The 25,303-nt window shown below is 55.9% G+C and overlaps 11 protein-coding genes across 11 annotated transcripts; all 11 read right to left on the bottom strand.

Moving 5' to 3' along the window:
- Positions 1 to 97: 97 nt before the first annotated feature.
- LBRM_33_1940 (UDP-GlcNAc:PI a1-6 GlcNAc-transferase) lies at positions 98 to 1,459 on the bottom strand (the record flags this gene model as incomplete). The annotated part of the gene is made up of 1 exon (XM_001567912.1): positions 98 to 1,459. The coding sequence occupies one exon, from the start codon at positions 1,457 to 1,459 to the stop codon at positions 98 to 100; it is 1,362 nt and encodes a 453-aa protein (XP_001567962.1).
- A 410-nt stretch (positions 1,460 to 1,869) lies between these two features.
- On the bottom strand, positions 1,870 to 2,484 carry LBRM_33_1930 (conserved hypothetical protein; the record flags this gene model as incomplete). Its single annotated transcript, XM_001567911.1, has 1 exon — positions 1,870 to 2,484. One exon carries the CDS (start codon positions 2,482 to 2,484, stop codon positions 1,870 to 1,872), a length of 615 nt encoding a protein of 204 aa, XP_001567961.1.
- A 358-nt stretch (positions 2,485 to 2,842) lies between these two features.
- LBRM_33_1920 (conserved hypothetical protein) lies at positions 2,843 to 3,640 on the bottom strand (the record flags this gene model as incomplete). The annotated part of the gene is made up of 1 exon (XM_001567910.1): positions 2,843 to 3,640. The coding sequence occupies one exon, from the start codon at positions 3,638 to 3,640 to the stop codon at positions 2,843 to 2,845; it is 798 nt and encodes a 265-aa protein (XP_001567960.1).
- A 331-nt stretch (positions 3,641 to 3,971) lies between these two features.
- Positions 3,972 to 4,343, bottom strand: LBRM_33_1910 (conserved hypothetical protein; the record flags this gene model as incomplete). Its single annotated transcript, XM_001567909.1, has 1 exon — positions 3,972 to 4,343. The coding sequence occupies one exon, from the start codon at positions 4,341 to 4,343 to the stop codon at positions 3,972 to 3,974; it is 372 nt and encodes a 123-aa protein (XP_001567959.1).
- Positions 4,344 to 4,787: 444 nt separating this feature from the next.
- CYP4 (putative cyclophilin 4) lies at positions 4,788 to 5,378 on the bottom strand (the record flags this gene model as incomplete). Its single annotated transcript, XM_001567908.1, has 1 exon — positions 4,788 to 5,378. The coding sequence occupies one exon, from the start codon at positions 5,376 to 5,378 to the stop codon at positions 4,788 to 4,790; it is 591 nt and encodes a 196-aa protein (XP_001567958.1).
- Positions 5,379 to 6,288: 910 nt separating this feature from the next.
- LBRM_33_1890 (conserved hypothetical protein) lies at positions 6,289 to 9,006 on the bottom strand (the record flags this gene model as incomplete). Its single annotated transcript, XM_001567907.1, has 1 exon — positions 6,289 to 9,006. The coding sequence occupies one exon, from the start codon at positions 9,004 to 9,006 to the stop codon at positions 6,289 to 6,291; it is 2,718 nt and encodes a 905-aa protein (XP_001567957.1).
- A 3,456-nt stretch (positions 9,007 to 12,462) lies between these two features.
- Positions 12,463 to 13,881, bottom strand: LBRM_33_1880 (putative peptidase M20/M25/M40; the record flags this gene model as incomplete). The annotated part of the gene is made up of 1 exon (XM_001567906.1): positions 12,463 to 13,881. One exon carries the CDS (start codon positions 13,879 to 13,881, stop codon positions 12,463 to 12,465), a length of 1,419 nt encoding a protein of 472 aa, XP_001567956.1.
- Positions 13,882 to 14,324: 443 nt separating this feature from the next.
- LBRM_33_1870 (conserved hypothetical protein) lies at positions 14,325 to 17,027 on the bottom strand (the record flags this gene model as incomplete). Its single annotated transcript, XM_001567905.2, has 1 exon — positions 14,325 to 17,027. One exon carries the CDS (start codon positions 17,025 to 17,027, stop codon positions 14,325 to 14,327), a length of 2,703 nt encoding a protein of 900 aa, XP_001567955.2.
- A 1,179-nt stretch (positions 17,028 to 18,206) lies between these two features.
- LBRM_33_1860 (conserved hypothetical protein) lies at positions 18,207 to 19,187 on the bottom strand (the record flags this gene model as incomplete). The annotated part of the gene is made up of 1 exon (XM_001567904.1): positions 18,207 to 19,187. The coding sequence occupies one exon, from the start codon at positions 19,185 to 19,187 to the stop codon at positions 18,207 to 18,209; it is 981 nt and encodes a 326-aa protein (XP_001567954.1).
- Positions 19,188 to 20,372: 1,185 nt separating this feature from the next.
- Positions 20,373 to 22,148, bottom strand: LBRM_33_1850 (conserved hypothetical protein; the record flags this gene model as incomplete). The annotated part of the gene is made up of 1 exon (XM_001567903.2): positions 20,373 to 22,148. The coding sequence occupies one exon, from the start codon at positions 22,146 to 22,148 to the stop codon at positions 20,373 to 20,375; it is 1,776 nt and encodes a 591-aa protein (XP_001567953.2).
- An 807-nt stretch (positions 22,149 to 22,955) lies between these two features.
- Positions 22,956 to 24,491, bottom strand: LBRM_33_1840 (conserved hypothetical protein; the record flags this gene model as incomplete). The annotated part of the gene is made up of 1 exon (XM_001567902.2): positions 22,956 to 24,491. One exon carries the CDS (start codon positions 24,489 to 24,491, stop codon positions 22,956 to 22,958), a length of 1,536 nt encoding a protein of 511 aa, XP_001567952.1.
- Between the last annotated feature and the right edge of the window lie 812 nt (positions 24,492 to 25,303).

The following is a 25,303-nucleotide window of genomic DNA, read 5'->3' as shown; positions in this document are numbered from 1 at the left end:
ATGTGCAATCAGCGAAGTTGTATCAAAATGCCGCAGAAATTGAGAAGACAAACAGCTAGCGCGCAAAGGAAAAAAAAAGCAAGATCACAGCATCCATCTACTCTCCCTTCTTCATAATCTTCTCTTTGTTGCGAAGATAGGAGGACATGGGAAAATCTGGCGCAATGTCAATAGTTTCTGCTGGAATCCAGTACTCCATCAATCTATACAGAATCCAATCCAAGGAGCAGAGCATCCAGCACACGAGCCCAAACAGAGGCCCGACAGATGCGTAGCTCATCAGCCGTTCGTACAAGGACAGCGCCGGCATTTCCATAATGCGGTCGTAGACGCGTTCGGTGCGCTCCGCCACCCAGTCCCACCTATAGAACTGCTTGCAGTTGTCGTGCAGTGTCCATGGTGAGTGGTGCGGCACGTTGCTGATGGCTTCCTCCAAGGCGGCCATGATAGATGACGGGTCGGCATCCGCCAGAAGCAACATTGGCGGCGGGAGAACTTCTGGGACACCTCCAACTTTTGTCGACACGCACAGTAAACCGCACGATGCTGCCTCAACGAGCGCAATGCAAAATGCCTCTGTCAGACTGCAATTCAGGAAGATCTGACCCTGGTTCAAAACCCTCTTTACGTCAGAGTGCTTTAGCGCACCGAGCATTTTCACCCGGCCCATTAAATTGTGTCGCTCAATCATCTGCTCGAGCTGCGCGCGACGTGGTCCATCGCCGCCGATCACCCACTTAATATCCGGATGACGCCGACAGACTTCAGGAATGACATCGACAAAGAGGTCCGCACCTTTGCGATATACAAGCCGGGTGATGATTACAATAGTCAACCCCTCCTTGTCAATCTTCGATGCCCAAGACTTGTATTTGAGATCGTCCGGGGGGGTGAAGGTGGTGGTGTCAGTGGCGTTCGGGATTACGCTTGCCCGCTGCGGTGAGATCCGTGCGCGCAGCACGGTGTTCTCGCGGGAAGTGTTGCTGACACAAATAACCTGGTCAACTGTACGTAGACTCCATACGAGCACCTTGTTGATGTTGATGGATGCCGCATCGGCAAACCCAAAGAGCGAGTGGTCAGTGAAGCACGTCTTGATCCCCATGGTGCCAGCATGAAATAACGCCTCGTGGCAAAGATTGGAAGTGGCCTGGTGGCCATGTACGACAGTGATGCGCTCACGAATGAAGATAGTGCGCAGCATCGGAAACGCACCGAGCCACGTCGGCAGCGTCACGGAGCCGGGAGGCAGCTTTGCCGCCAGTATTGGCAGATAATACACCTTCAGTCCATTTGTGTAATAACGAATCCCAACGCGGTCTCCGTAAGCACGGGTGATTATGATGATCTTGTGCCCTCTCCGCATCAGGCACAGGGCTAAATTGTAGATGTGCACCTCCACCCCACCAAACCCGGGGAAGAAGAAGTCGGAAACTTGCGCAACGCGATGCAGCCCCATCGTGCAGATTCCCTTTAAGCCACAGTACTTTGCTACAAGTACCTTTAGAGGGAGAATACAGCAAATTACTATGAAGAAACTTGTCGAGTAAACAAGGTAGTAGTGGAAACATAGAGGAGTTGAAGGGTGCCACAGCGCCGCGCAGCCTGACTCATTCATAGATACCTTATCTCATTCGTCGGAAAGCGCATGCAAAGGTTGGAAAATGTTATCACCAGCCCCTATCCATATACTCCTTTCCCACTCTTCTACGCCCTCCCTTATGCGCATGCACCCGTAGTGGAAGTGCACGACTCTGCACGAGGGAGAAAGAAAGAGACTCCAGACAATCCGAAAGACTTGCAATGAAACTCTTTTTGTATGTGTCTGTGTGTGTGTGTGTAGGTACGCTTTGTCGTTGGAGTTTCTGCTCATACCACTCCCTTGGCAAGCAAGAAGTCGGTGGCGTCAGCATACGAGAGGGACCGCCTCATTGCAGTGAATTTCAACAGTACTTCAGAATGGAAGGCGTCAGCGGCATCCTCGGAGCGAAAGCGCAGAAACAACCGGCCACCTTCTTTGCTGTCCTCAAAAACCTCGATGGCCGACGAGTGCGCCATTTGAGCGATCTCGCACCGGTCGGCTTCCGCCACACCTTTCCAATACACAACCAAGTAACCGTTGGACTCAGAGACGCCAGCGTCTACGGTGGAGACAGCAGGAGCGTACTTGTGTCTCACGTAGGGTCGCTTCGCAAAAGCGTCAACACCGTTTTCGTGAATCCATCCGACATCGATAATACCAATGTTCTCGGGCCCCTGTGCTAGCCTCGAGAGCGACGCGTAGCAAGTCGCACAGATCAGCGGCTCCGCAAAGAAGACGACGGTGGCGTAGTTGCCGTCAGTGAGCACGAATCCGTGAAGAACGCTTGTCTTGCCATATTTCTCAAACGCCGCGCATAGCTTCTCGGGAGCTAGCGTCTTGGCGTGGTAGACAACCACGCCGTGCGTGTCTCCTAGTTGAACCGCAAGCGGCTTTCCCTGCATCAGTAACTTATTGCTTAATGCAAATTATGCATGCAAGAGGCCCAAGTAATTAGAACATCTGTCACTTCAAATTCAGAGAGCAGAGCAAAGGGGAGGAAAGGTGGATGTAGAGAGTCATACATGTAGTACATTCGCCTCTTGGTATCGATGTTGTCGTTCGATTCTCTGTGAACGTGGGCAGGGGTTTCTTTCTTGCACTACCCAGAAGCCGATCAAGAAATGTGACAGGGCTACTTTTTATTTTTTGGTTTATCCAGAATAGACCTTTCACTTTCGAGGATAGTACAAGACTCTAGGAAAAGCAATAGGACACAAAGGGAGGACGGCGAAGGGATCCACCGCCAGGGGAAAAGCCAGCCTAGGAGGCGCAGAAGAACAAATTAGCAGTGCGGCTGCCCCGCTCAGTAAACCACTCAAATCGAAAGAGGGAAATCCCGTCAGAACCAAACCCCAGCATGAGCGAAGTCTTATCCGCTAGCTTCGCCATTCGTGTGCAGAGGCGCGCGTACTCCTGCAAATCGGTGCAGCGTGCCGATCCTTCCAGGTGCTTGAATACACCATTGTCCTCACCCAACGAGAGCTGCAGTGACGAAGTGACCGTGCTCGTTCTCATAACCAGCTGGCACTTCGTCGACGAAACGCGTCGAAGAAACACGTCACATCGCTCGTCGCCCCAAGCACAGACAGAGCGGACAATCCCGCTAAAGTTTTGAATGTCGGCAATGGTGTATAGAACCCTCACATCGTGATCGACCAGGAGCCTCGGTCCGAGGTCGTGGAGCGCCCCAACCTGCGCTACGTGCACGCCAGTGTTATCTTCCTTTTTCTGATAGAGAAGAACGCATGTGAGATCATCTGCGACCTCGAGAACTATGGGAGAAAGACCGTTAAAGCAAGTGAGAACATTAGTGAAAAAGGCAGCGTTTACGGCCCACGACGTCGTTTGCGGCTCCGCTGCGGCAATCTTTTGCGGTCTCTCAGACTCATCGGCAAAGGCTACCGTGGTGTAGCTGAATGGAGGGATGTTGACGGTGGAAACCTCCAGCATGGTGCGTTGGCCTTCACGTCTCAGCTTGAACTTGACAGTGTCATCGAACTGCTGCAGATACTGAGTGACAAAGAGAAGCTCGGCACCGCGTGGAAACTGGAATGCCATGTAGCAGCGCGGAGCAGCCTGGAGGCTTTGGCAGACGTATGAAAACACAGAAAAGAGAAAAAGAAATCTGTAGTAGAAGAAAGAAAGGAGAAGTAGCAGTTGGAGATAGAACAGCTGTTAAGCTCATTACAGCACTTTGGAAGTGCTTGGGGTGCAGCGGCATTCTCTTTTATGGCAAGCTCTACCAGCAACGGTGGTGTGTCGTGTTACTCTTCCTTCGAGTGTTCCTCAGTCGAGATGAAAAAAATTTCAATCGAAAGTTAGCAAACTTGTAAAGCAGCATCTGTGAGCTTTTTTCGCAACCTCCGCAGGCCCTGCGCATCGACCGTCTTCACGACACTCCCTTCAGATCGAACCCTTCATAAAGGCGCGCCAATGCACTGTCAGCTCCCTCCAACTCCGCCAGTGCTGCCACCTTCAGCTTTAAGTCCTCTCGTGCCTCCTCGATCTCATTATCGCACTGCTGTAAACGCCATTCAAAGTACTTGAGCGTATCAGAATGGCTCAACTCGCACGACACAAACGTAGAGCCACCGCTCAGTATCCACAAGTCCTCCTCGGGTCGTTTTGTAATTATTTTCCGTTGCGCCTCGCGATACTGGTTCTTTCGGCGATCGAGATCAATGAGGTACTGCTTAGCCTCCGTAACCTCCTCCGCCGCAACCTCGATATTTATTCGCTCTGTATTACGATCTGTTTTCATCTTTTGTGTGGTAACAGTACACCGCCTCAGCTAAGCATAAGAACTGACATGAAAAAACGAAAACCGAGGAAGGGGAAAACCAAGGAAGCATGAGAGCGAGACCTGACGAGAAACGTGTATGGTAAGAAAACAAGCACACGAAAGCTCTACGTCTCGCATGAATGACCGCCATTGATAACTTGACAGGAGATGCGCACGCAAGTATACAGAGTCAGAGAGCAGTCGCGCTGACCAAGGGACTCCGTGTCCCCGACATCGTTCGAAAGTGCAGTGTTGATCATCTCTCGTCCTTTTTCTCTCATTCGTTAAACCCAATAGAGAAATTACTAGAGTATGTTATATGTGAAATCGAGTAGTGCTAGATATTGAAAAGAAAACTCTCGAGCCACCGCCACCACACCTATCTGAGCACGTCTCATGTGTAGCGCCAACGGTATGGTTTGCCTACTCTTGCTTGATTTCACCACAGTCTGTGACCGTGATGGGCTGGCGGGTAGCACCAGACTGACTGCCATATGACTCCACCTTGGTGATGATGTCGTAGCCCTTGGTGACCTGGCCGAATACAACGTGCTTTCCGTCTAGCCAGTCAGTGGGTGCGGTGCAGATGAAGAACTGAGAGCCGTTTGTGTTAGGGCCGGCGTTGGCCATTGAAAGCGTGCCCGGGCCAAAGTGCTTGCCAGCGCGTCCTGCAAAAGACTCATCAGGAAACTTGTGACCGTAAATCGACTCGCCACCGGTCCCGTTGCCGGCAGTGAAATCACCTCCCTGGCACATGAACTGGGGAATGACGCGATGAAAACGGCTTCCCTTGAAGCAGAGAGGCTTGCCAGAGCGGCCAACACCCTTCTCACCTGTGCACAGCGCGCGGAAGTTCTCAGCCGTCTTCGGCACGACGTCCTTGAAGAGCTCCATCTCGACACGCCCTGCCGGCTGCGAGCCGATCGAGATGTCGAAGAACACGAGGGGGTTCTTCGGGTTGACCGGGTAAAACGGAATCTTGCGCTGAGCGCACAGCAAGGTACGGCCGAGCATTTTTTCCTGCGGAAGGTCAGTGAACAAGGTGGCGAGAGATAGGAGATGCTTGGTGCTTCTAAGTGCGTGCGTGTATGTGTGCACATGTAAGACGAAGTGTCAACGCAAAGGATATCAACATAAGCGACGAGTGCAGAAAAAATGTATTTTTCTCGTTTCCACGCGTTCAATCTCCGCGGTAGAAAATGAGCTCAAATCCCCACTCTGCCACGGGCCCATCGCGCGGTGCGAAGCAGCCCTAGACACGCATTGCAGCACCGCGCCGCCACAGCCCCAAACTCCTCCCGCACCGCCCCGCTGGTCGCACCACCGCCGCTCCCATATGCCGGCCGCCGCCTGGCGCATCTCGCGGGGCGGCGCAGGCTCCTCACACCAGTGGGCAGCGAGGGGTCGGGGGCGATGCGCTCGAGCCACGCCGGCACGTCGTCCAGCATATGGGTGGCACAAGCGTGCTCACTGCGGCAGGTCGCTCCGACGCAGCGCTACCCAGGCCCTTACCGCCAACATCGGCAGCCACACATCGCTCTGACACCCCCGCATCGGTGGTACCTGGCCCTGCCGGCACCACGAGTGGTTTGGTATTGGCAGGGGACAGGGGTGCTGCTTGGCTTCCCCACACAGTGGGGGTACTGGGGCCTGACCATCGCACGCTGATGTGTCCTCCATCATCAGGATGCAAGAGGAACATCAACCAAAAGAAAAAGAAGCATCACACGCTTCTATTAGTTCCAACCACCAGTAGACCGAAATCCTCACAACACTGCCGTGAAAACATCTATCAGAAGGCAGAAATAAATAGTCGCAGTACGTGAAAGCCCTTCTCATTTCACTTTCTTAACGCTTTACTACAGCACCGATAATCTATGTACATTCAACAAATCAACCTGAGAAAACGGGAACCGTGCAACACCTAGTACTTAGTCTCCAGGTAGTTTAACACGTCTTGACAGTAGCACCTTTCCATGTGTCGCCCTAGAGCGGACCGAGTTAGGTCAACAACAATATGCGGCGAAATATCACCCAACCTTTTCAAGGCCCCTGCCAAAGAAGGTCGGATGCCGATCGTCTCCTCCGTGTCATCCAGGTAGACGAGCATCTTCTTCACGAGGGGCACCACCTGTGCTGATAACTCCTCCACAATAAACGGTGACGCGCCCCAGTCGTCGGCAAGGAGCCGGATCAGCTCGTTAGAGGTACGCAAGCGTATGAAATCGTTTGAATCGTCGAAGCGCAGAAGCACGGATTGAATGATTTCATGCGCAGCTCCTTTCAGCATTGGTAAGCGGCAGACCTCGCCAAGGACTGACATGCAAACAAGTCGCATCTCGCCGTCGTCGGCGTCGGAAGCTGCACACCAAGTGTTTATGATCGTAGTGGATAGGACGCTGCTGTTTTTCACTAGCTCTTCCTGTAGGGCATCGCAGTACACTGGGTCGAGGAGAGCACACAGGCAGTTCACAGCCACTTTACGGAAAAGGTGAGCAGTGTTGCCCGGCTGAAAAGTTGCTAACGGCAGGACGACAGCGCGCAGCAGCTCAGTGACCTCGCTTGGTCCAAAGGCCTCGGTTCTGCACCAGAGAAGCTTTTCTAGGACGGTAAAGTACCGTAGCTCCTCTGTTACCTTGACTGCAAAGTTGACGTCCGTAAGTCGTGATTCAAAGATGTTTGTGAGCACTCTGCCAAGCGCCCCGACGCTGTCCGCATTCAGTACCAGATCACTGAAAGCGCTGACCGGAAGGGCCGCCCCGTAGCGTGACAGCAATCGCCCTACATGCAGGGTATGGATGCCAGTAAGTGATCCCGTCACCAATGTCGACAGCATTGTGATTACTTCACCAGCCTTCAGTTGAACCACAGGTATTTCAGTACTCTTGATACGCAGCAAGGAGTGAAGAATAACAGAATCTAGTGTCCTCTGTTTTGGATCGCAGAGCACCTCCTTGGGGTGAGGGCGCTCCGGGGAGGCGATGAATCCCCTTGCTACAAAGATTGAAATGACCTTTTGTAGTGTCGTAAGAAGCGCAGTCAGAAGATGCTCGTTCTCACACTCGATCAAATCGCTTGTTGTCAACGCCTGAATGATTAGGGTAGAGTGACCCGGGGTCAGCTTTTCTTTGGAACCCTCCATAAGGTACGCTAGCGTTTGCAGAATCGAGCACTTGACCGTCACAGCTGCCGTCGAGAACAGTGTCGGCGTCACCCTGCACGAATCATCGAGAGAAGTGAGCACCACAGTTTTGTTGCGCGATCTTTCGATAACAGACACATCCACGTACGGGTCAGCATTCGCGGCTGGCTTAGCGATAAGAAATGGCAGGTACTGCTCAGGGACCAGGAACTTCCCCAGCATCTCAATACAAAACGTCGCCTCCTGCTTGACCTCGACGTTTTCGTCGGCGAACGCCTTGTACACAGCGTTAAGAATACGCTCAGTGAACTGCACGCAGGACTTTTCACAGTAGTAGATGGTTGTCCACAACAACTTTAGGGCCACCACCTTGCGATTATTAGTGGAGAAGGGAATCACCCAGTCAACAGCGGTGATATCCCCAAGAATCTTCTCGAGAAAACCCCGAACGGAGTCTGCGACAGCGTAGCGAGTCCCCAGGCTTGGACGCCTCTGAACAATTTCATAGTGCTCTGCTGATGGCGTTGTGAATGTCATGGAAGGATACTCGTCATCGCCGTACCATTCAATATCCTTCATAGTGATGCGCCTGTTCGCCATATCAATCCGATTGTCCTCGTTGTCGATCATGTAAAGTTGTCCGACCTGCTCCAAAATTTTGTGCGCCATGTTGCGAACAGCATCGAATGGATCAGTCACAAGAATCAGGAGATGTGGTAGGTACTTAGCGTGCATCTCCAACCGCTCCTTGACATCCAGCAATGCGCATGACAAAATTGAGAGGACTGCTAGTCGAACTGGCTCGCTATGGTCGTTGCACAGAACAAACAGCTCCGACGCCATTGTCCGGCTCTCGGGGTCGTTCTTTCCGTCTTTCAGTGCCTCAGAGGCTCCACATCGAAACAAGACAGTCAGCGTCTGGGCCGCCTCGCACCGTACAGCGCTGTGCTTGTGCAGAAGACATGAATCTTTTAGAACTTTTGTCAGCGGTATACTAATCGCCTTTACTTGCTTGGGCTCGATGGAGCACAGCTGACAAGTTGCCTTGCACGCTTCCTTCTTGAGGTCTGGGAAAGGGTCACGAAAACAATTCTCTAGTAGTACTAGGAAAAAGTCGATGTAGTTCCTCGCTCCGATATCGTGCGGAAAGTACGTCATGCAGGCTGCCCCGAGTCGAAGGAGAAGCAGCCTAATCTCCTCGCTCTCTTCAGCAACTGGCACGACTCCAATGCGTGTGACGACAGAAGGAAGAACCCAGTCCAAAATGCTCGCGTCTTGACCTGGTAGGAGCTCGATTGTTATCTGTGCCGCCTCCTCTCGTGAACGCTCCGAGGCATCCTCAAATCCTTTCAGACATGACCTAATAATCGAAAACTCGTCGTCTTTTGACAGCTTCCCCTTTTGTGTCTTGACAAGATCGTGTATTTTCTTGTACCCTGCGCACCTCTTCATTTTGTTCGAGTCCTGCAACTCGTTGAGATACTTTGGAAGAAGGTCCATTATTCTTGAGATATTTGACCGATGCCTGTTAGGTAAAAAAAAAAAAAATACTTTCAATTGGTTCGGAAAGAGAAGCAAAGCGCCAGTTTCGAGGCAGAGCCTTTTCTTCTTCGCTTTTATAACAACCAATTTCTTCTGCAGTTTGCAACAGAAGCAATCGGCATGGAGTCCGTATCGTCAGCCCAAGATGATGAATCTCTACGGGTTTGCTCTTCACCGCGAGACAGCCCACATAGGAAAGAGGAAGCAAAGGGGAGAAATCCTCTCCTTTTTTTCTGTGCTGTTTTGGGCGTCACAAAGAAGATATCTCCTCCACTGAGAAACAGTGCACTGCGTCAGCACGAACACTTCACTATTTCTCTGAGATAGGGGGAAATGACGCGTGTGTGTATATTACAAACCGGTAGCGTCTGTTTTTTTTTTTCAACCATAGCTACTAAATAAGATCACTAAAGCATTTTACGACCAATAGCTTCAGGCGTGTGGTTACCAAATGGTTAAAATGGTGACATCCAGCACACCCTTGGTGATTACAGATTTGTCATTCTGGAAGCTGTTCGAGTCCATGTGAAGTCCCTTAAAGCCACCGTCAAGGTCCTCCTTCCGTTTTTCAATTCTTAGGCCTTACCAGAATGCGAAAAAGGAGACCACTATTCACTGCCTGTGTTGTTACCCAAAGCGCTATTGGATCTTAGCACATGATCAAACTCCGAATTTAATACCATGCAAACTCCATCCCGAAAGCCTTGGCACTGTCTGGCGTGGGTTCCACGTCCTTCAAATTGCACGTGGGGATAAGAACAGTAGAAAAAACTCCAGAGGAGCATGTCAAGTCACGCTTCTAACTATTTTGTCCAGGATGGAACGGAAAGGCTGGGTGAAACCCCCGTAAGTCCACTTCGGATTTCCCTAGGCAGTGCGCCACATCGGGCGCTCGCTTCCGAGCCTCCTCGAAGCGAATGCACCTTTCCCCCAACCCACAAAGTATCAGAAAGCAGTCTGTTTCCCGGTAACGCCTTTGCAAAGACCGGGCTCAATCTCGCCGTGGGAAATCACCCCCTGGCTCTCCACACCGCGGCAAGGGCTAAATCCTTATAACCCCCAGAGCACCCTTTACCGCCCCGGGGGGAACCCGGGGCCCCCCGGCGCGCGCGAAAAAGGGCGGGCGGCCCCGGAAAACGCGCCGCCCGCCCCCCACCCCCGGGGATTTCGAAACCAGCAGGCCCCGCCACCCCGACGCAGCCGGCGAGTTTTTCGGGCGACGTTCCTTTCCATATCCCCGGAAAACGCGAGAGACCAAAGCCTTCATGTAACCACCCGACCCCGCCACCGAAAAAAAAAAAGCGGCGGCGATCCCGCGCGCCCCGAAGGCCACCGCGCCGACATCCCCGCACGCGCAGGACCCAAACCTCCCCCGAGCCGCCAGGGGTTTTCCCCGGCCTGGCCGGGCGCATTCGGGGCACAGCCCCCTTGGCAAAAACGGACAGGACCAGGCGCGGGTGGGGGAACGGGGAAACGGGGGGGCCGCGCCCCTTAAGAAAAGGAAAGCGCGCCGGCCGCCCAAAAAAACAACGCGCGTTTAAAGCACGCGACCGGCCATCACCACCACCAAGCCCTGAGCCGACCAAGCCCCCCACCGCGGAAGCGCCACGCAGAAACACCACACCCTCTGCCCAGATAAGCCCGACAAAAGAGCTCGCGCAGGCGGGCCAAAAAACACCGAAGGGCGCCAGCCAACGACCCCCCCGCGCGCCGAAGAAAACGCGACCGCCAGGGCAGGACACACGGGCGCCCCCCATATGCAAAAGATGTTCCCCGAATCGCCGCGCACCGCCTAGACCACCCGAGGCTCCCACAACGTTCCCTCGCTTTTCCCACGGAAGGCGCGTGGATTCCGTGCGCTGTGACACCCCCCAAAGTCCACAGCGAGCCAAGCAAAAAGAAAGGGCAACCCCACCACTCACTCCGGGGCCCCCGCGCGCAAAAAAAAACCCGCCCCCGGCAAACAAGCGGCCCGGAAGGCCCGGCCCCACAGCCGAGACACCGTCAGGCCCAAAGGAACGCCCCCAACACACACACGCAGGAGGCGCGCCGCCACCCCAAAAGGGGCGAAGCCGCAAAGCGCACCCCCCCCCCCCGAGCGCCCGGCCTTCCAAAAGCGAACGGCGCCAAAACCCGCCCCGGATATGCCCACATACACAGAACAACCGAAAGACACCGAGGCCACAAGGACGACTCCGCGCCCGCATCCGGCAAAAACAAATGGTCCACCAGAATCACCCCTAACCACACGAAAACCGAAACCCACGATAATCAAAATCACTATAAACTAGGAAACGGGTAATCGAAGTCACGCGCAACCGCGCGTGCTTTTTGGGCCGTTCGAAACTAAAACGCTGCCGTGACAAGGAAGAGGAACGAAACAAGAAAAAAAAACGCAGGCTATTTCACAGACACAAAAAGCCATTTCGGCACACAGGAGATTAATGAAAACAAGCCAGACTTCTCGGCACCGTTACGGTGGCGACGCCGCCAAAAGCTAACCGCACTCCCCCCTGCCAAGGGTGACGGGAGAACCGCCGCGAAACTGCGGTGAGCCAAAGCCAAGAGAAGATAACACCGCCACCAACGCAAAACAGCCGTAGGACAACAATACGAACCAGCATCCCCAGTAGCATGAGGCGACCCAAAACCAAATGTTACGGTAGTACAAGTCAAACATTAACGCAATCCGCCTCGTCCTTCGCCGAATGCAGCGGCCTTTAATCCGCCACGCCCAAGCCAAAAGAGCAAACACACCTTCACCGCACACAAACAAAAAGCTGGATGGCCCAAGCGCCGCGTAGTTATAATCAAGCACTACACCCAACACGCCATCAGAGTTCAGTTATAAATTGGGAAGTTATGCAATTCTTTCCCACCCCGCCTTTTCGTCCCTTTTCTTTGGTTTGCCTGCCCCCCCGTGCTCCGGTTGGCGGGGGGGCCCCCGGAAAAAAAAATGTTTTCCGGATTTTTTAAACCCCCGTTTTCCCCCCCCTGTTTGCTTCAAAGGGCCCGGCTGTAAAATTTTCCCCCTTTCGCGGGGGGTGGGGTGGGAACCCCCGGCGACCCACAGCCAAAAAAAAATTGAGTCGTTGGGAAATTTGAAAACCCTTTTTTTCGCTGAACCCCCTTCCCGGGGGTACGGGGGCCTTGTTTTTTTTTGCTTTCCGGCTTTTTTTGCCGTATTTTCCACCGTTTTTGGCGGGGGCCTTTTGGGGGGGCATTTTTTTTTCCCCCCCCCCCCCCCCCCCCCCCCATGACGCGGCCTCTTCCCCGGGCGGCGTTTCCTCGCGGGCTTTTTGCGGGGGGTCTCGCCCGTTGTTGCCTCCGGGCTTTCTGGGCGTGCGGGCCTGTTTGTCTTCTCCGCGGGCAACGCGGGGTGGGGGGGCGCGGCAGGCCCCGCCTGCCCGGCGATCATCGGGGCGCCAGGAGGAAATGCGCGGCAACAACGTGGCTGATGGCGAGCGTGAGGCCTTTCGCGTACCCGACGTGCAGGAACTCGTTGGGGCCGTGCGCGTTGCTCTTTGGACCGAGGACGCCGGTGACAATGAACTGCGCTTGCGGGTACATTTTGGTGAGCGTGGAGATGAATGGTATCGCGCAGCCCACGCCTTGGTACGCCAGTGGGTTGCCGTACGCCATCTTGCTGCCCTCGTTTAGCGCGTTCGAAAGCCACGGCTTCAGCTCTGGGGTCGCGCAGCCGTCGCCGGGCACCTCGGGCTCAAACCAAACCTTGGCGCCGTACGGCGGGTTCGTCGTGAGCAACTTGGCCATGGCCTGGGTGGCCTTTCCGGAGTCCACCAGCGGCGGCAAGCGGAGGGACAGCTTCAGTGAGGTGAGCGTCCGAATTACGTTGCCGGCAATCTGTGGCTCCGGCAGATTGGCGCCCGTCACGGTGAGGCTCGGCTTCCAGAAGTTTCGCAGCGCCAGCTCCACATTGTCACCCGGCTCCGCCGACACACCATCGGCCATGGCAAACTGCTGCTTGAATGGCACGGACTTCATCGACACCATGGACTTGGCAACGTGGTCTGGAATCTCGCAGTGGGCCTCCGGGAGCAGCACCGTTCCGGTCTTCGAATCCTCAACTCGGTCCAGCAATTCGCGTGCAATGCGGAATGTGTCCGGCACGACACCGCCGGCGACGCCGCTGTGCATGGCCTCCGTCAGCGTCTGCACGTTCAGCACACCACCCGTCACACCACGCAACGACGTCGTCAGCCACAGCTGATCGTAATTGAGGGAGCCGCTGTCCAGGCACACTATCAAGTCGACGTTGCCTATGCGCTCCTTGCACTGCGCCATGTAGTAGTCAAGGTCGAAGCTGCCGGATTCCTCGCACGCCTCAATGACCACGACCACGCGACCATGCGGAATGCCGTGGCGCTGCAGTACCGAGACGGACGTAATGGCCGAAAAGATAGCGTAGCCGTCGTCAGCCGCGCCGCGGCCGTACAGCTTGCCATCGCGCATCACCGCCTTGTGCGGATCAAGGCCTTCGGCCCACGGACGGAGAGGCGGCTGCTTATCCATGTGGCCGTACATGAGGACGGTGTTGTTGGTCCGTTCCGTCCCAGCTATCTCGACTAGGAGGAAGGGCGTCCTTCCCTCGACCTCCATGAACTCGTAGCTGAAGCCCAGCAAGTTCTGCCCCTTCACCCAGTCGATTAGAATGTGGAACGCCTTCTCCATGAGCCCGTTCGTCGCCCAATGGGGGTCGAAGTCGGGGCTCTGGTTCGGTACCTCAATGTAGGCGGAGAGCGCGGGAATGATAGAGGCGTCCCATTCGGCCCCCACGGCCTTTTGAATCACAGTCCAGTCGCAATCGCTCATGAGAACAAGTCAATGTGCAGTCGTATTATACGCTAGGCAATCGAGAGAGGAAAGACAAATAAAGCACAGGGAAAGTAACTGTGGTATCTGGGGAGCGGTAATCTGGACAGGGGAGGGGGCACGCAAGAGAGGGGGAGGAAAGAATGTCGGGTGTTGACAGAGGATTTCGTGTGTGCATGTGTGTGTTATTGATGCCAGCTTTGCACGTAGACGGAAGGCTGGCCGTGCAAGCCGCAGTGCAAAACTCTGCGGAGTTGCTGAAAGCGACACGTCCGCCGTTTTCTCATTTGCGCGGCAAACCTACTGTTTGGCGGACGGCGCTTCTTCACAAGACATGATCGCATGACGGAACGCAACCCTTGCGTGTTCGTAGAATCAGCCCGTAGGTGTACGTGGCAAACCGGCAAAAGTGCACGTGTGCATGTGCGTGGCCGCTTCACTTTCTACACCCACGAGTCACGCAGGTCCTCTACCACCGCCAGCTCCGAAACAAAGTTAGCCAGGGATAGGCGCGCTGGGAGCGTGCAATGAATAGCGAGGCAGCGAGACCCATGATGGTTTGCCGCGCTTGCGCTGCTCAGCAACGACGATCCATCCGCCGAAGCCACTGCCATGAGGCCAGCAGGGAGGCGATCCGTGAGCGCGCGACCCCGCTTGCTTAGCGGCCACACACGCGCGCGTGGGCCGCGTGACTTGGCAGCGTAGTCGCGAGCTGCTGCCGTCTGGCTCGCCAGATCCAAGTCCGTGGAGAGGGTAAAAACGGTAGCGTTGCATTCCAGTGCTGTCTTGGGGTGGCCAACTACAGGGCCCGCGGGGGGCTCTGGGAAGGATCGGCACCACGGCCGAGCGGCGCGAGGGTAGCCGGTGGCCGCTATCAAGAGCGGGCGAAACGCTGTTTCGTTTGCCTGCGTGACGGCGGAGGGAGAGGTGTGCGATTGCCGCGACCGTTGTGAGCGACGCAGAGGTGAGCTGTAACAATGGTCCGATGTAAACCCCAGCTGCGCTTCGATGTCGGCGAGGCTTTCACACCCCACGGATTCACTGCTGGTGTCCAAGACAAGCGGTACCGCGATGTCATGAACACTGTAGTGAGCTGCCTGCGCTTGGTTGTGGACCACCGTTACCGACGCGCTTCGTGCTAGCGGCGAGGGGGTTGCCGACCTTGCTCCACCGTCTCTTGCTTCTTCAGGTTGGAGGACAAAGTCGCCGGGCTTCGGTGCCGCCGCAAGCAGAACGTCACGACGTCCGCCCGTCGCCATGGCGAGCTCCCGAAGGCGGAAGCTCGCCAGCACGTTCCATACCAGATCGCTCTTCGCGCAAACCATGCGTCGCCGTATCGCCGCCGGGACCTCGTGAATCCACCACGCCTGCCACACCCCTTCGCGGTCTTCACCACAGCACAAGAGCTGCAGGGCGCGCTCTAGCCAAGGTGGTACCTCATTGTTCGTTTCTGCCACGGCTTCCACCTCGAGGCAGGCCATCATGACAGCCGCCTCTGCGTAGCGGCGCTTGGCTAAGGCTTCGGTGACGTGGTAGGTGCGGAAGAATGGGACGGAGGCCGCACCGAAATGATGAGGGGAGAAGTAGTTCGGGACGCACGTGGCGCACGCCAGGGAGGCGTGATCGAGCTGGTTTAGAGGGCCTCCACGTTGGTCAAAGCCGCGCAGAAGAAGGGCGTACTGCAGCCGCGTCGGCGACTCATCGAGCACCCGCGACACGGTGTGCTGCTCCCCGCAAGGATCTGTGTGGCACGCAAGGAGCTGAAGGGCAACCCTTGGCGCCCCTCCCGCGAGATTGAGCTGCAGAATGACGCGGGCGGTATGCATACAGTGCTGCACAGCGTCTTCAACGCTGAGAGGCTGCGCCGACGTCGGAAGTGCCATTCGAATGCTGCAAGTCTGCACAGCAACGTGCTCGTCATTCTCTGGCATGTGAATGTTAACGCAGACGTCGTGCGCGGAGATGAGTCCTTCGCTGGCTTTCACGATGTCGGCAATCGCAGCTGCCAGGGAGACACCGTGGCGATACAGCACAAAATGCAGGTGCACACTGGAGGGACAAGAGGTGAGACACGATTCCAGCGACTCACGAAAGGACACGGATGCCGAAAAGTAAGGCAGACCTCTTCTCGCCTCAGCAGCTGCTGCAAAGGTGCCAGGGCCTCCCTCCCGTCCTTTGCCCTTGGCAGGAGCTGCGCGGCACCCAACTTCCTCAGGCCGCGTCGCGTGCGTGAAGGTGACGACCGCGCCATTGGGCAGCACCTCATTCACCTGGACATCACTCGTGTAGCGCAGGAAACAGCGAGGAGGCTGTCGACGCCGCCGATGTGCATGCCTCGTGGTAGAAGCGGAGGAGTAGTGAAGGCGCGTTGCAATACCAGCGCTTTCACGCGCTGCTGATGTCAGCGCCCAGAGACTTGGCGACATGGGGCGTGAGGTTGTATGCATGTCCGCTGAATTCTGCACATAGCGCGCACGGCACACATCCGCAGCGCGGCGAAGAAGTGCCACCGCCTGCGCGGCGGTCACTTGGTGTTCATCATAATTGCTTGAATTCTTCCAGTCTCGTGCCGCAGTTGCAGATTCGTGAAGGTAGCGAGCAAGCTGACGTGCCATGCGGAGTGTGTTTGCGATCGCAAGCCGAGCGGCGATCTGCTGAAGAAGTGCCCAATCGACTGTTGGGTTGTAGCCGCGCACGGCTGCCTCGAGTTCGTTGCGGCTTGCACCACCAGTCAGTCCTACAAGTGACTGTGGCATCCACGTAGCGGTGCAGGTGGCAGCCGATTGGGTTGCAGGTTGCGAGGCTAATGCTTGGTGCTGAAAGGACGCCAAGGAGCGTTTGAAGGCGTTCTTGGCAGTCTGAATGAAGTACGCGAGGGTTGCTGATGCGACGGTAGGGGTGCTCATGGCTGGTTCATTCAGCTGTGCCAAATCGCTCAGAGGCTGCTTGTGAGCGTGTTGGTGTTCTTGCTGCCGCTCTGCATACCGCTGTAGGTCCGGAATAAGGTAATGAGGTTTGTGTGGGTACTCTGCCTCACCATCCGCGGGGGCGCGGCTCACAAAGGTTTGCTTTGGCACGTATCGATGCGCGCGCTCCATCGCCGCCACGACGCCGCCTGTGTCGCACCAACGGGCCGTACATTTCATGACGACTGCCGAGTATGTGAACACGTGAGCTACGAAGAAGAAAAGGATGAGAGGGAGAGGGCAACTGAACAATCAGGAGCGACCCAGACAGCAGCACCACCAAAAGCGGCAGCAGTGAGCCGAAAAGAGTAACGTTGCGCTGCACCGTGTGACAGAGAGGAGGAGGAAGGAGGAAGGGAGACGTTAGTATTGAATCTCGGCAAGCAGACGTGAGGGGGGAAGGGGCAACCGCAAGCACTCACTAGGTGTGCCGGTCATCAGGGCAGCTGCAGCTCCCTTCCCCCTTTCTGTGCTCCTCCTTTTTGCACACGTGGGGAAACGAATACGCCAGTCTTCAGCTGCAGCACAGATCCACCGCCACAACGGGAGGAATGAAGAGGTGAAAAAGGGGAGAGGGGAGAGGCGCGGAGGAGGGGGAAGACAGAAAAGAGCATCACAGTTCTGTTCTACAACTCTTTTGCTTGTTCATCAGCACGCGTGCCCCCACAGCAGCTGTGGCACCCCATACGCCCTTTTTCTGTTTCACCTCTTTTAACTCACCCTTTTCTTTTGATCAGCAGCACGATTGCTCAGCCTCGCTCCCATTTTTTCACTTGTTTGAATGCCGCCCACAGTCGCTTCATTTTGTACGGTTTCACACTTATGCCTCTTTTTCTGAATTGGGTAGTTTCCGCCTTAAGAGGAGGGAAATAGTCACGCCACTGCTTCCGCTAACACATACCAACTAAAATAAGTGGGGCTAGAGGGGAGTTGAAAGGCACCAGTATGCGGAGACTTTTTTCCGTTGTCTTCGTTGTTGCCGAGGTTTGCGGCCATTCGCACGAGCGGTCGAACAGCAAAATAGAGGAGCGAGCCTAGGAAAGACAGCAGGCCCAGACAGACAGAAAAGAGGCTAACATGTAGACGATTCTGTTGTATGTGTGCGCGTGCTGCTGCTGGTGGGCTTGTGTGATGTGTGACCGGTGCCTCTTTCCTCCTGTCACGACACACCCACACATAGGTTCACACGCTCACATAGAGAGGGGGAACAGTAGGAGTACCACACGAGTGGCTGCGCAGCATCCTTTTCATTCTCAGGATCGCGTTCAGAGTTCGCCGTCCCCACCGCCAAGTGACACAAGCACGCCTCTTTTCATTGTGCACATGCATCTGCTGCTTCTGCGGTTGCTTCACACGTCTCTACTGCTTGCCTGTGCGCAGCTTCGACTCTTTCGTTAGACGACTGTGATCGCCGTTCATGTAAGCGAACCGGGTGATTAGCTCTGTGAAAATCTGGAAGTCGAGAATCTTGTTGACAATGCGGAAGGCCATGCACATGCTGCCCTGATCCCACACGGTGAGGCGTCCCGCAGCGGCGAAGATCTGCTCCGCGATGTTCATCGGAGAGGCGGCAGCCTTCTGGGCCGTCTTGAGCGAATCAAGCGCCGGCCCCTCGTTCTTGTAGAAGTTCGTGTCCACCGGGGACGGGTGGATGACGACGACATCGATGCCAAGGTCGTGGTTCTCGGCTGCGATGGTGGTGGCAAAGTTCGTGAGGAAGGCCTTGGAGGGACTGTACATGGTGGCCGTCGGGCCAGGCAGGTAGGACGAAGCGGACGAGGTGAAGGTGATGAGACCCTTCGACTTGCGTGCGATTATCTTGCGGAGGAAGTGGTGCGTGATGGGCACGGCGCATCCGGCGTTGCACTCCAGATTGCAGCGCAGGCGCTCGAGATCGGTGTCCGCGAAGAGCCCGGTGCAGATGTAGCCGGCATTATTGAAGACAAGACCGACCTCAATGTCATCCGTCTGGCTAGTGATGTCCTTCATGTAGGCGTAGTCCTTAGCACCCAGGTTGACGCCGACCTTGCGGAACTGCACGTGGGGATACTTTTTCTGCAGCTCCGCAAACGTGTCCGCCAGCATCTTGTCATCCAGGGCCACAAGCACGACGTTGATGCCCTGACTAGCTAGTTTCTCCGCTATGGCCTTGCCAATGCCACTGCTGGAACCCGTCACGAGGCCCCAACGCGCCTTGTACTTCTTTGCCAAGTCCTGCGGGAAACGCAAGGCAATCTGTTGCGCCACGACGGCGATAAGGTACGTTAGAATGCTGAAGGGCCCGATCCATCCGCAAATATACCACACCACGACCCACGCCCATGTGACAATGCGAATCATCTTGCCACTTTCGAGGCGCACTCGTGTAGAGGCGAGAAAGGGCGAGGGATCGAGGGCGTGTGTGTGTGTGGGGGGGGGGGAGGGGGGGAGGGGCACGTAAGGAATGCGAAGGAAGACGACAGGAATACACGAAGTAAAGGAGGAATTGCCTGGTGGACGAAAACTACACAAGAATGAAATGTCTGCAAATATGTGGTCACTGACATCTGTGCGAGGGAGGTGGATGAGGTGTGTGTGTGTGTGTAGGAAAAGGACAGAGTTGGATAGGGCAGGTCACTGGCGCCCCCTATAAGCCGTGCTACGTAGTTGCCAAAAGGCAGGGTGAAGAGAGAAAGAGAGCGGTGACGGTGCAGCCGCACACCCACATCCACGTATCGGGACGAGATGACGAAAAAGTGAGGTGAAAGGTCTCGGAAGACGTCCTCTAGAGTCGCTCATGAAAGCAAACCTGCACACCGAAGGCGCAACAAGTGATGCTTCTTAGCGCCGGTACCCCTTTTGTTTGCTTCGTTGAAAGAGCAAAGAAGGGTACACTCCCACACACACCCACACTCCCACACTCCCACGCACAAAGTTATGCGAGCATAGCGATGCAAGAGTGGTGCAGTGAGGGGGGAGAAGGATGTGAGATCAGGTGGAAAGGCTGAGCAAAGACACGCAGTCACAAGAGACCTGTGTGCTGAGAGCAGTGACAAAGGAGCAAAGGGGCTGAGAATAGAGGGCTGCTGAAGGTTGAGTAAGGGGCGGGGCGGGGGGAGGAGGAAGAGCCGAGTAGCGGAAAGAGACGGATCGGAGAAATCTAGAAAAGAAAGACGGAGGAACCAACGTGGGTATGAGATCTGTGAGTGGCACAGTGTAAGGGGGGGGGGCGGCGGGAAGAGGAGGGTCGAGGGAGGAAAGGGGTGCCAAGAGCAAGAAGCACACACCTTTGCGTCCTCTTTACCTCTCTACTCTTACTTCGCAAAGTACAGACACATGTAGATGCCTACGGAGAGTGATAGTTACTCAATAGGCAAGCAGCAAGACTCATCACAGCGACAGAACACGCGCATACAAAGGAGGAAGCAAGGAGAAACAAAAGAATTCAAATCATCGGTTTGCACTTTGCGCGGCGGTGCGAGAGCAGCAACTGGAGCATAAGGATCCACAGATCCACACACGTTTGAGCACTTCCCTCGCTTGCCTTCACGGAGAGGAAAGGGTGAAGCGGACGAGCGTCGTGCACTTGGATGTGCTGCCCGCTCCACCTGTGGCCGCAGTTGCGGCACTGCTGCTGTGGTACCGTAGTTGAAACGCAAAGAACTCGCCGGGCAAGTGATGTGTCGCGCTGTTGCTGCAGTCGTCTCTCCCTCCCTTGGCGTTGCAGTGTTCGTGGCGTGGAAGATAGTGTACTGCGGAGGTGCTCGCGTCGCTGCGCGCCACGAAAATTGAGACGACGCCCTCCTTCGCGAGGAGGGGCGGCAGGCATACAGAAAAGGCGTATGGATAGCCAACCCGTGGCAGCAGAGTCTTGTCACTGTGGTAAAACAGCACCTGCTGAAGGCCGCAGCCAAAGATGTGGGTTGTGCCGGAGCTTGTGAGACACACCACGATGTCATGCACCACCTCTGTCAGGCGCTGGTACTGCCGGCTCAATGTCTCGCTGACGTGAACAGAGGCGTTGTTATCGTTACTGCCACATCGCTCGTGGGTGTATGCCGTTGCGGTCGCGGCGTTCTGCATCAGGGGTTGCGCCTGCGGCACGGAGACGATGGCGAGCGAGACGGTGTCGACGACGGCGGGCAGGTGGCCTCGATCAAGGGTGAGCCGGTTGATCATCTTGTCGTCACCGACGAAGTCCAGGACCCGAATGCGCATGCCCTGCTCACTCATGGTCACACCACTTTTGCCGTCCTCGGTGATGGCGACCGCACGCAGTGGTGCCTGGTGAAGTACCTTGTCGACCAGCCGATGCGTGTCGCCATAGCCTTGTCGGTAGGCGCTGCCGGGGTGGTTCGTGTAGTCGTCGTGTGCGGCTTCCTCAAAGGAAGCGGCCGTCAGTGCTGATTTTTTGAAGGTGAGCAGTCGAACCTCACCCCTCTTCTCTCCTGGTAGGAGGACTCGCAGACGCTGCACAATCATTCCAGCTCCGTTTGAGAGTGTCGGGGTCGCTGCAATAGCAACCATATCTTTTAGGTATGCGTTGCTGCTGGGCGGGTACACGGACAGGGTGTAGAGCGGGTGTAGGTGATGGTCGAACACATGGAGGGTGTGTGAGCCGACAATTTTGGGATCCCCAGACGCCACTGCGATCACGGCATGAGGGCAAAAATTCAACCCCACCACTGTGGGCGGGCACACCACAAAGGCTAGCGTGCTGACTGTGGTGGCTGTTGCTGCTGAGCTGCTGGCGAAAACTGACACACGCCACCGCTCATACCACTGCGCAGCCGCCGCATCTTCTTCCGGCGGCCATGGCTTGCAGCGCGGCACGGGCGGTGTCGCGGGTGCTACCCCAGCTGATGGCGGCGGCGCGGAAGGTGCGTAGAAGTCCGACGGGGGCTGCACACTGGTGTCTGCCAGCTGTATTCGCGCTGCCGCACTGCGTCGCTGAACACCGGTGAAGGCTACGAGACTGCACTGCTTGTAAAGGTTAAGCAACCCCACGCCACCGTACACCGCGCAGCGGCAGACTTCTTGAAGCATTGGGTTGTGTACATCCGCGGCCAGGAGGCCTGCGGCTTCAGCGGAGCGGTCGAGGGTGCTCTGAGAAGTCGAGGTACCACTCAGGTTGCTGACGAGCGGCTCGGTGCTGTAGATGAGAAACCCGTCTGTTGTGCCTACACCAATGTTCCGACCCGAAGCTGACCACGTTACACACGTGACGGTGTGAAAGTCAAACGGGGGAGAGGGAGCCGCAGGTGCAAGAACGGTCGCTGCCGCCTTTTTCTTCCCGGCCTCCGGTGCTGTTTGTGCCGTCATGGGGGAGGACGGCATCGTTGGTGCAGGGCAAGCCTTGACACCTGTCGCGGAGCCGGACGGCAAGGCTCTGGCAGAAGTACGATCACTGTGATTGCACTCAAAGTAAAAAGAAGCAGTGCAGACACTGTATGCACTCCGGTGGAGAGGGAGAGACCAGGGAAGAGTAGGGAAAAAAAGAGGAGGTAGCGCAAGAGGGTGCTCATCAAAAACAAGGAGGGCATGGGAGAGAGAGTCACAGGCCACAAACCTACTCGTCCTGTAGCTGAAGGTAGGAGTTGCAGTACGGCAGCCTCCACTGTCTCAGCATACGTGAAGGACGGGGAGGGGGGGGGGAGTTATGGTCCTCATCGTCTTCAGAGGACGCGGTAGATATTGAATATTCTGCATCCACTGATAGTCATATGTATATATATATATATATACGTATTCCTCGCCGACTTTCTATTCATGCCGCTCGGTGCGTGGGCGCCCTTACGTGTATCTTTTTGTGCCACCTGTGAAGTGATCGCATGAAGGTATGCAGTCCCTCATCCGCAGCACGCCGTTTGCCCTCATCCGCAGCGCTTCTCCCTCGTTTTAGGAGTACCATGAAGAACACAAGGCGCATTGGCCAGACTACGGGGCATCTCCTCGAGGAGATGTGCCGTGGGAATGCAGTGATACAAAGTGAAGGAGAGAGAGAGAGAGAGAGACTTGTCTTTTTCTCTCGCTCCGCTCCAGTTGCGGGTTATGAAAGAACCCCCCCTCCCCCTCCCCGAAACATACTTGGGCGCTGTGCAAATGCAAACACTCACTCTACGGGCTTCTTCAGCGGGCCGAGAAGGACTGACGGATGTTCTCTTCTCGATGCGACATCCGCCGCGCCGCGTCGCTGCAGCCTTTGCGCGCCTGCTCGTGAACTGTCGTTCCCAAGGATTCCCCAGAGGCCGCAGATGAGGACTGCCGCCGAGCAGCGTGTCGCCGCTGAAGTGAGGCTTTCATGCATGACTGCTCGTGCAGCGAGAAGAGAGAAAGACTGCGGAGGTGGGCGTGCTCAGTCGAAGGCGAGAGGACCCGGATGGTGACAGGGGTGGTCTTGGTCGTTGCTGCGTTCGTGCTTGACTTCAGCTGCCACCGCCAATTCAACACGCGCGTACAGTAGGCGAGTCGCGCGGTGGTGTCTTCACACAAGCAGCTCAGTGATAGCCACCGAGGTGACGATACACATGCCGCTGCCGAGTGCTCCGATACAATCGTGCTTTTGGGTGACGCTGCGCGAGCTGGATTGTACAGCGCCTGCCGGTAGCGAGGGAGACAGCACAAGAGGTCCCACTCTTGGGTAGGCGAGAGGACACACACGTGTTGCAGCTGATCCACAGGAAGCCCCGATGTCCCCTTGCGATGTTCTACCGTATCGCGCTGCAGTTGAAGCAGCTGGTCCACCGACTGCAGAAGTGCTTGGCGGGCCTGTCGCTCTTGAAGGGTAAAAGTGGGTGTTTCATGACTGCTGCTGGCCGCACCACTGCTTTCACCAACACCGGCTTCAGGTGCCGCGGATGGCCGCCAGTACGCACTCTGCTTCACCACCCACAAGGTAGAGAATGGGAGAATAACCGTCGGCGCCGCTGCAGCGTCGTGGGCTGAGCGGCTGACACCCGTCGTACCAGAGGAGGCGCGAATGTCCTCCATCCATAGGCGCAGGTGATTGCCACCCAGCAGCGGCTCCGTCAAAAAGGCTGGCGTGCACAGCTCCAGGGATGGCGAGACGGCCTCACCGTCTTGAGCATTTGCCGGGGCTGCGGTGAAGAGAGAGTTACGATGCCACCACCAGCGATATGTCGAAAGCGGCGATGACGACGACGTGGTGGATGGTTGCACCTCCGTCCAGTGACGTGCAAACACGCTACTTAGTAGCAGCGCATCGATGGCCTGCTTTGCACGTTGCTCACGTGCTTCGAATGCCTCAGTTTGTTCTGGCTTCCCTTCCTTCTTTCTCTGCTCACGGGTGGCAGACGTGGCGCAAGTAGATGCCGACTCAAGCGAGTGCCAGTGCTTGCGCGCTTGAACGTAAAGTGCGAACCAGTCTCCGTACGGGACGTGGGTGATGTCACGATGCGGACTCGAGAGAAGTTGAGCTGAGAATCGAGAAACAAAGGCGTCATGAAGGGATGAAACCGGGTTTGAGGTGGTAGCGGATGCTGCTGCAAAGTTGAGGGTGACCGACGACGAGGTCGCGTGTCGGGCTGAGCACTGAGGGCTTAGCGCCCACGTGTCATCGGGATAATTGCCGCTCCGCACGCTTCGCCACAAACCTCCTCTCTTGAGGCAGCTCAGCAAACGCCCACACAAGGGCCTGCACCCCATGAGTAGTAGCGGAACGAAGAAGGAAAAGAGTACGAGCAAAGAACGCGCTGGGAGGTGGCAGTGTGACCCTGTAGGCCAACGTGTGGTTTGCGCAAGAAGGAAAGCGAGGTTAATCGAATGAAAGAAGTAAAGAGCCCATTCAACGCGGAGAAAGAGGCTGCAGTGGAGCTGGTAAATAAGTATGGCACTAATGCTCAAGCCAAAAGCGCACAAACACTTGTACTCCCCACACACGCACACACACACACAGAGAGGCACACGTCTACATCAGCGACCCTGGCACTTCTGTTTCATCATACTTGGGACAGCGGGGTGAGGGAGGGGGGGAAGTGTCTTGCAGCTGCTAGCCGTCCTCCCCTTCACATTCGCCACGCCCATAAACACTTCTGTAGAGAGAGTCGGGTGTTGAGGGCTCGGGAAGAAGATACTTCCTTAACCACTGCCGCTTTCGCTTTTTTCGCATTGCTGTCGTTCTTCTCACAACGCACAGGCCAAGGAGGAGGAGGAGGGAGCGCTCACTTCCGCTGAGGCTCTCTTTTTTATTCTACCTTCGTTGTGTCCCTCTGTTTTCTTTGTCAAATTGAGTCCGGAGAAGACGGTTAAGGGTCTCGCCCTCTCGGTAAAATACCGTGTACACGTAGATACAATGCCACCGTGTAGGGGGACGCGTCACAGCATAGGCACACACACATAATAGACACACGATGACTCACATGCGTGGAGGGAAAGACAGCAGAGGATGACCGGAGTTATCACATGCCCCCCTTACCGTCCTTCATGCTGCATCGTTTTTTTCTTCCACTAGCACCCAT

The sequence above is a fragment of the Leishmania braziliensis genome, chromosome 33, assembly GCF_000002845.2.
Source record: "Leishmania braziliensis MHOM/BR/75/M2904 complete genome, chromosome 33".
Taxonomy (NCBI): domain Eukaryota; phylum Euglenozoa; class Kinetoplastea; order Trypanosomatida; family Trypanosomatidae; genus Leishmania; species Leishmania braziliensis.
Note: the sequence above shows the minus strand (reverse complement) of the source record. Positions and strands in the feature narration are given on the sequence as shown.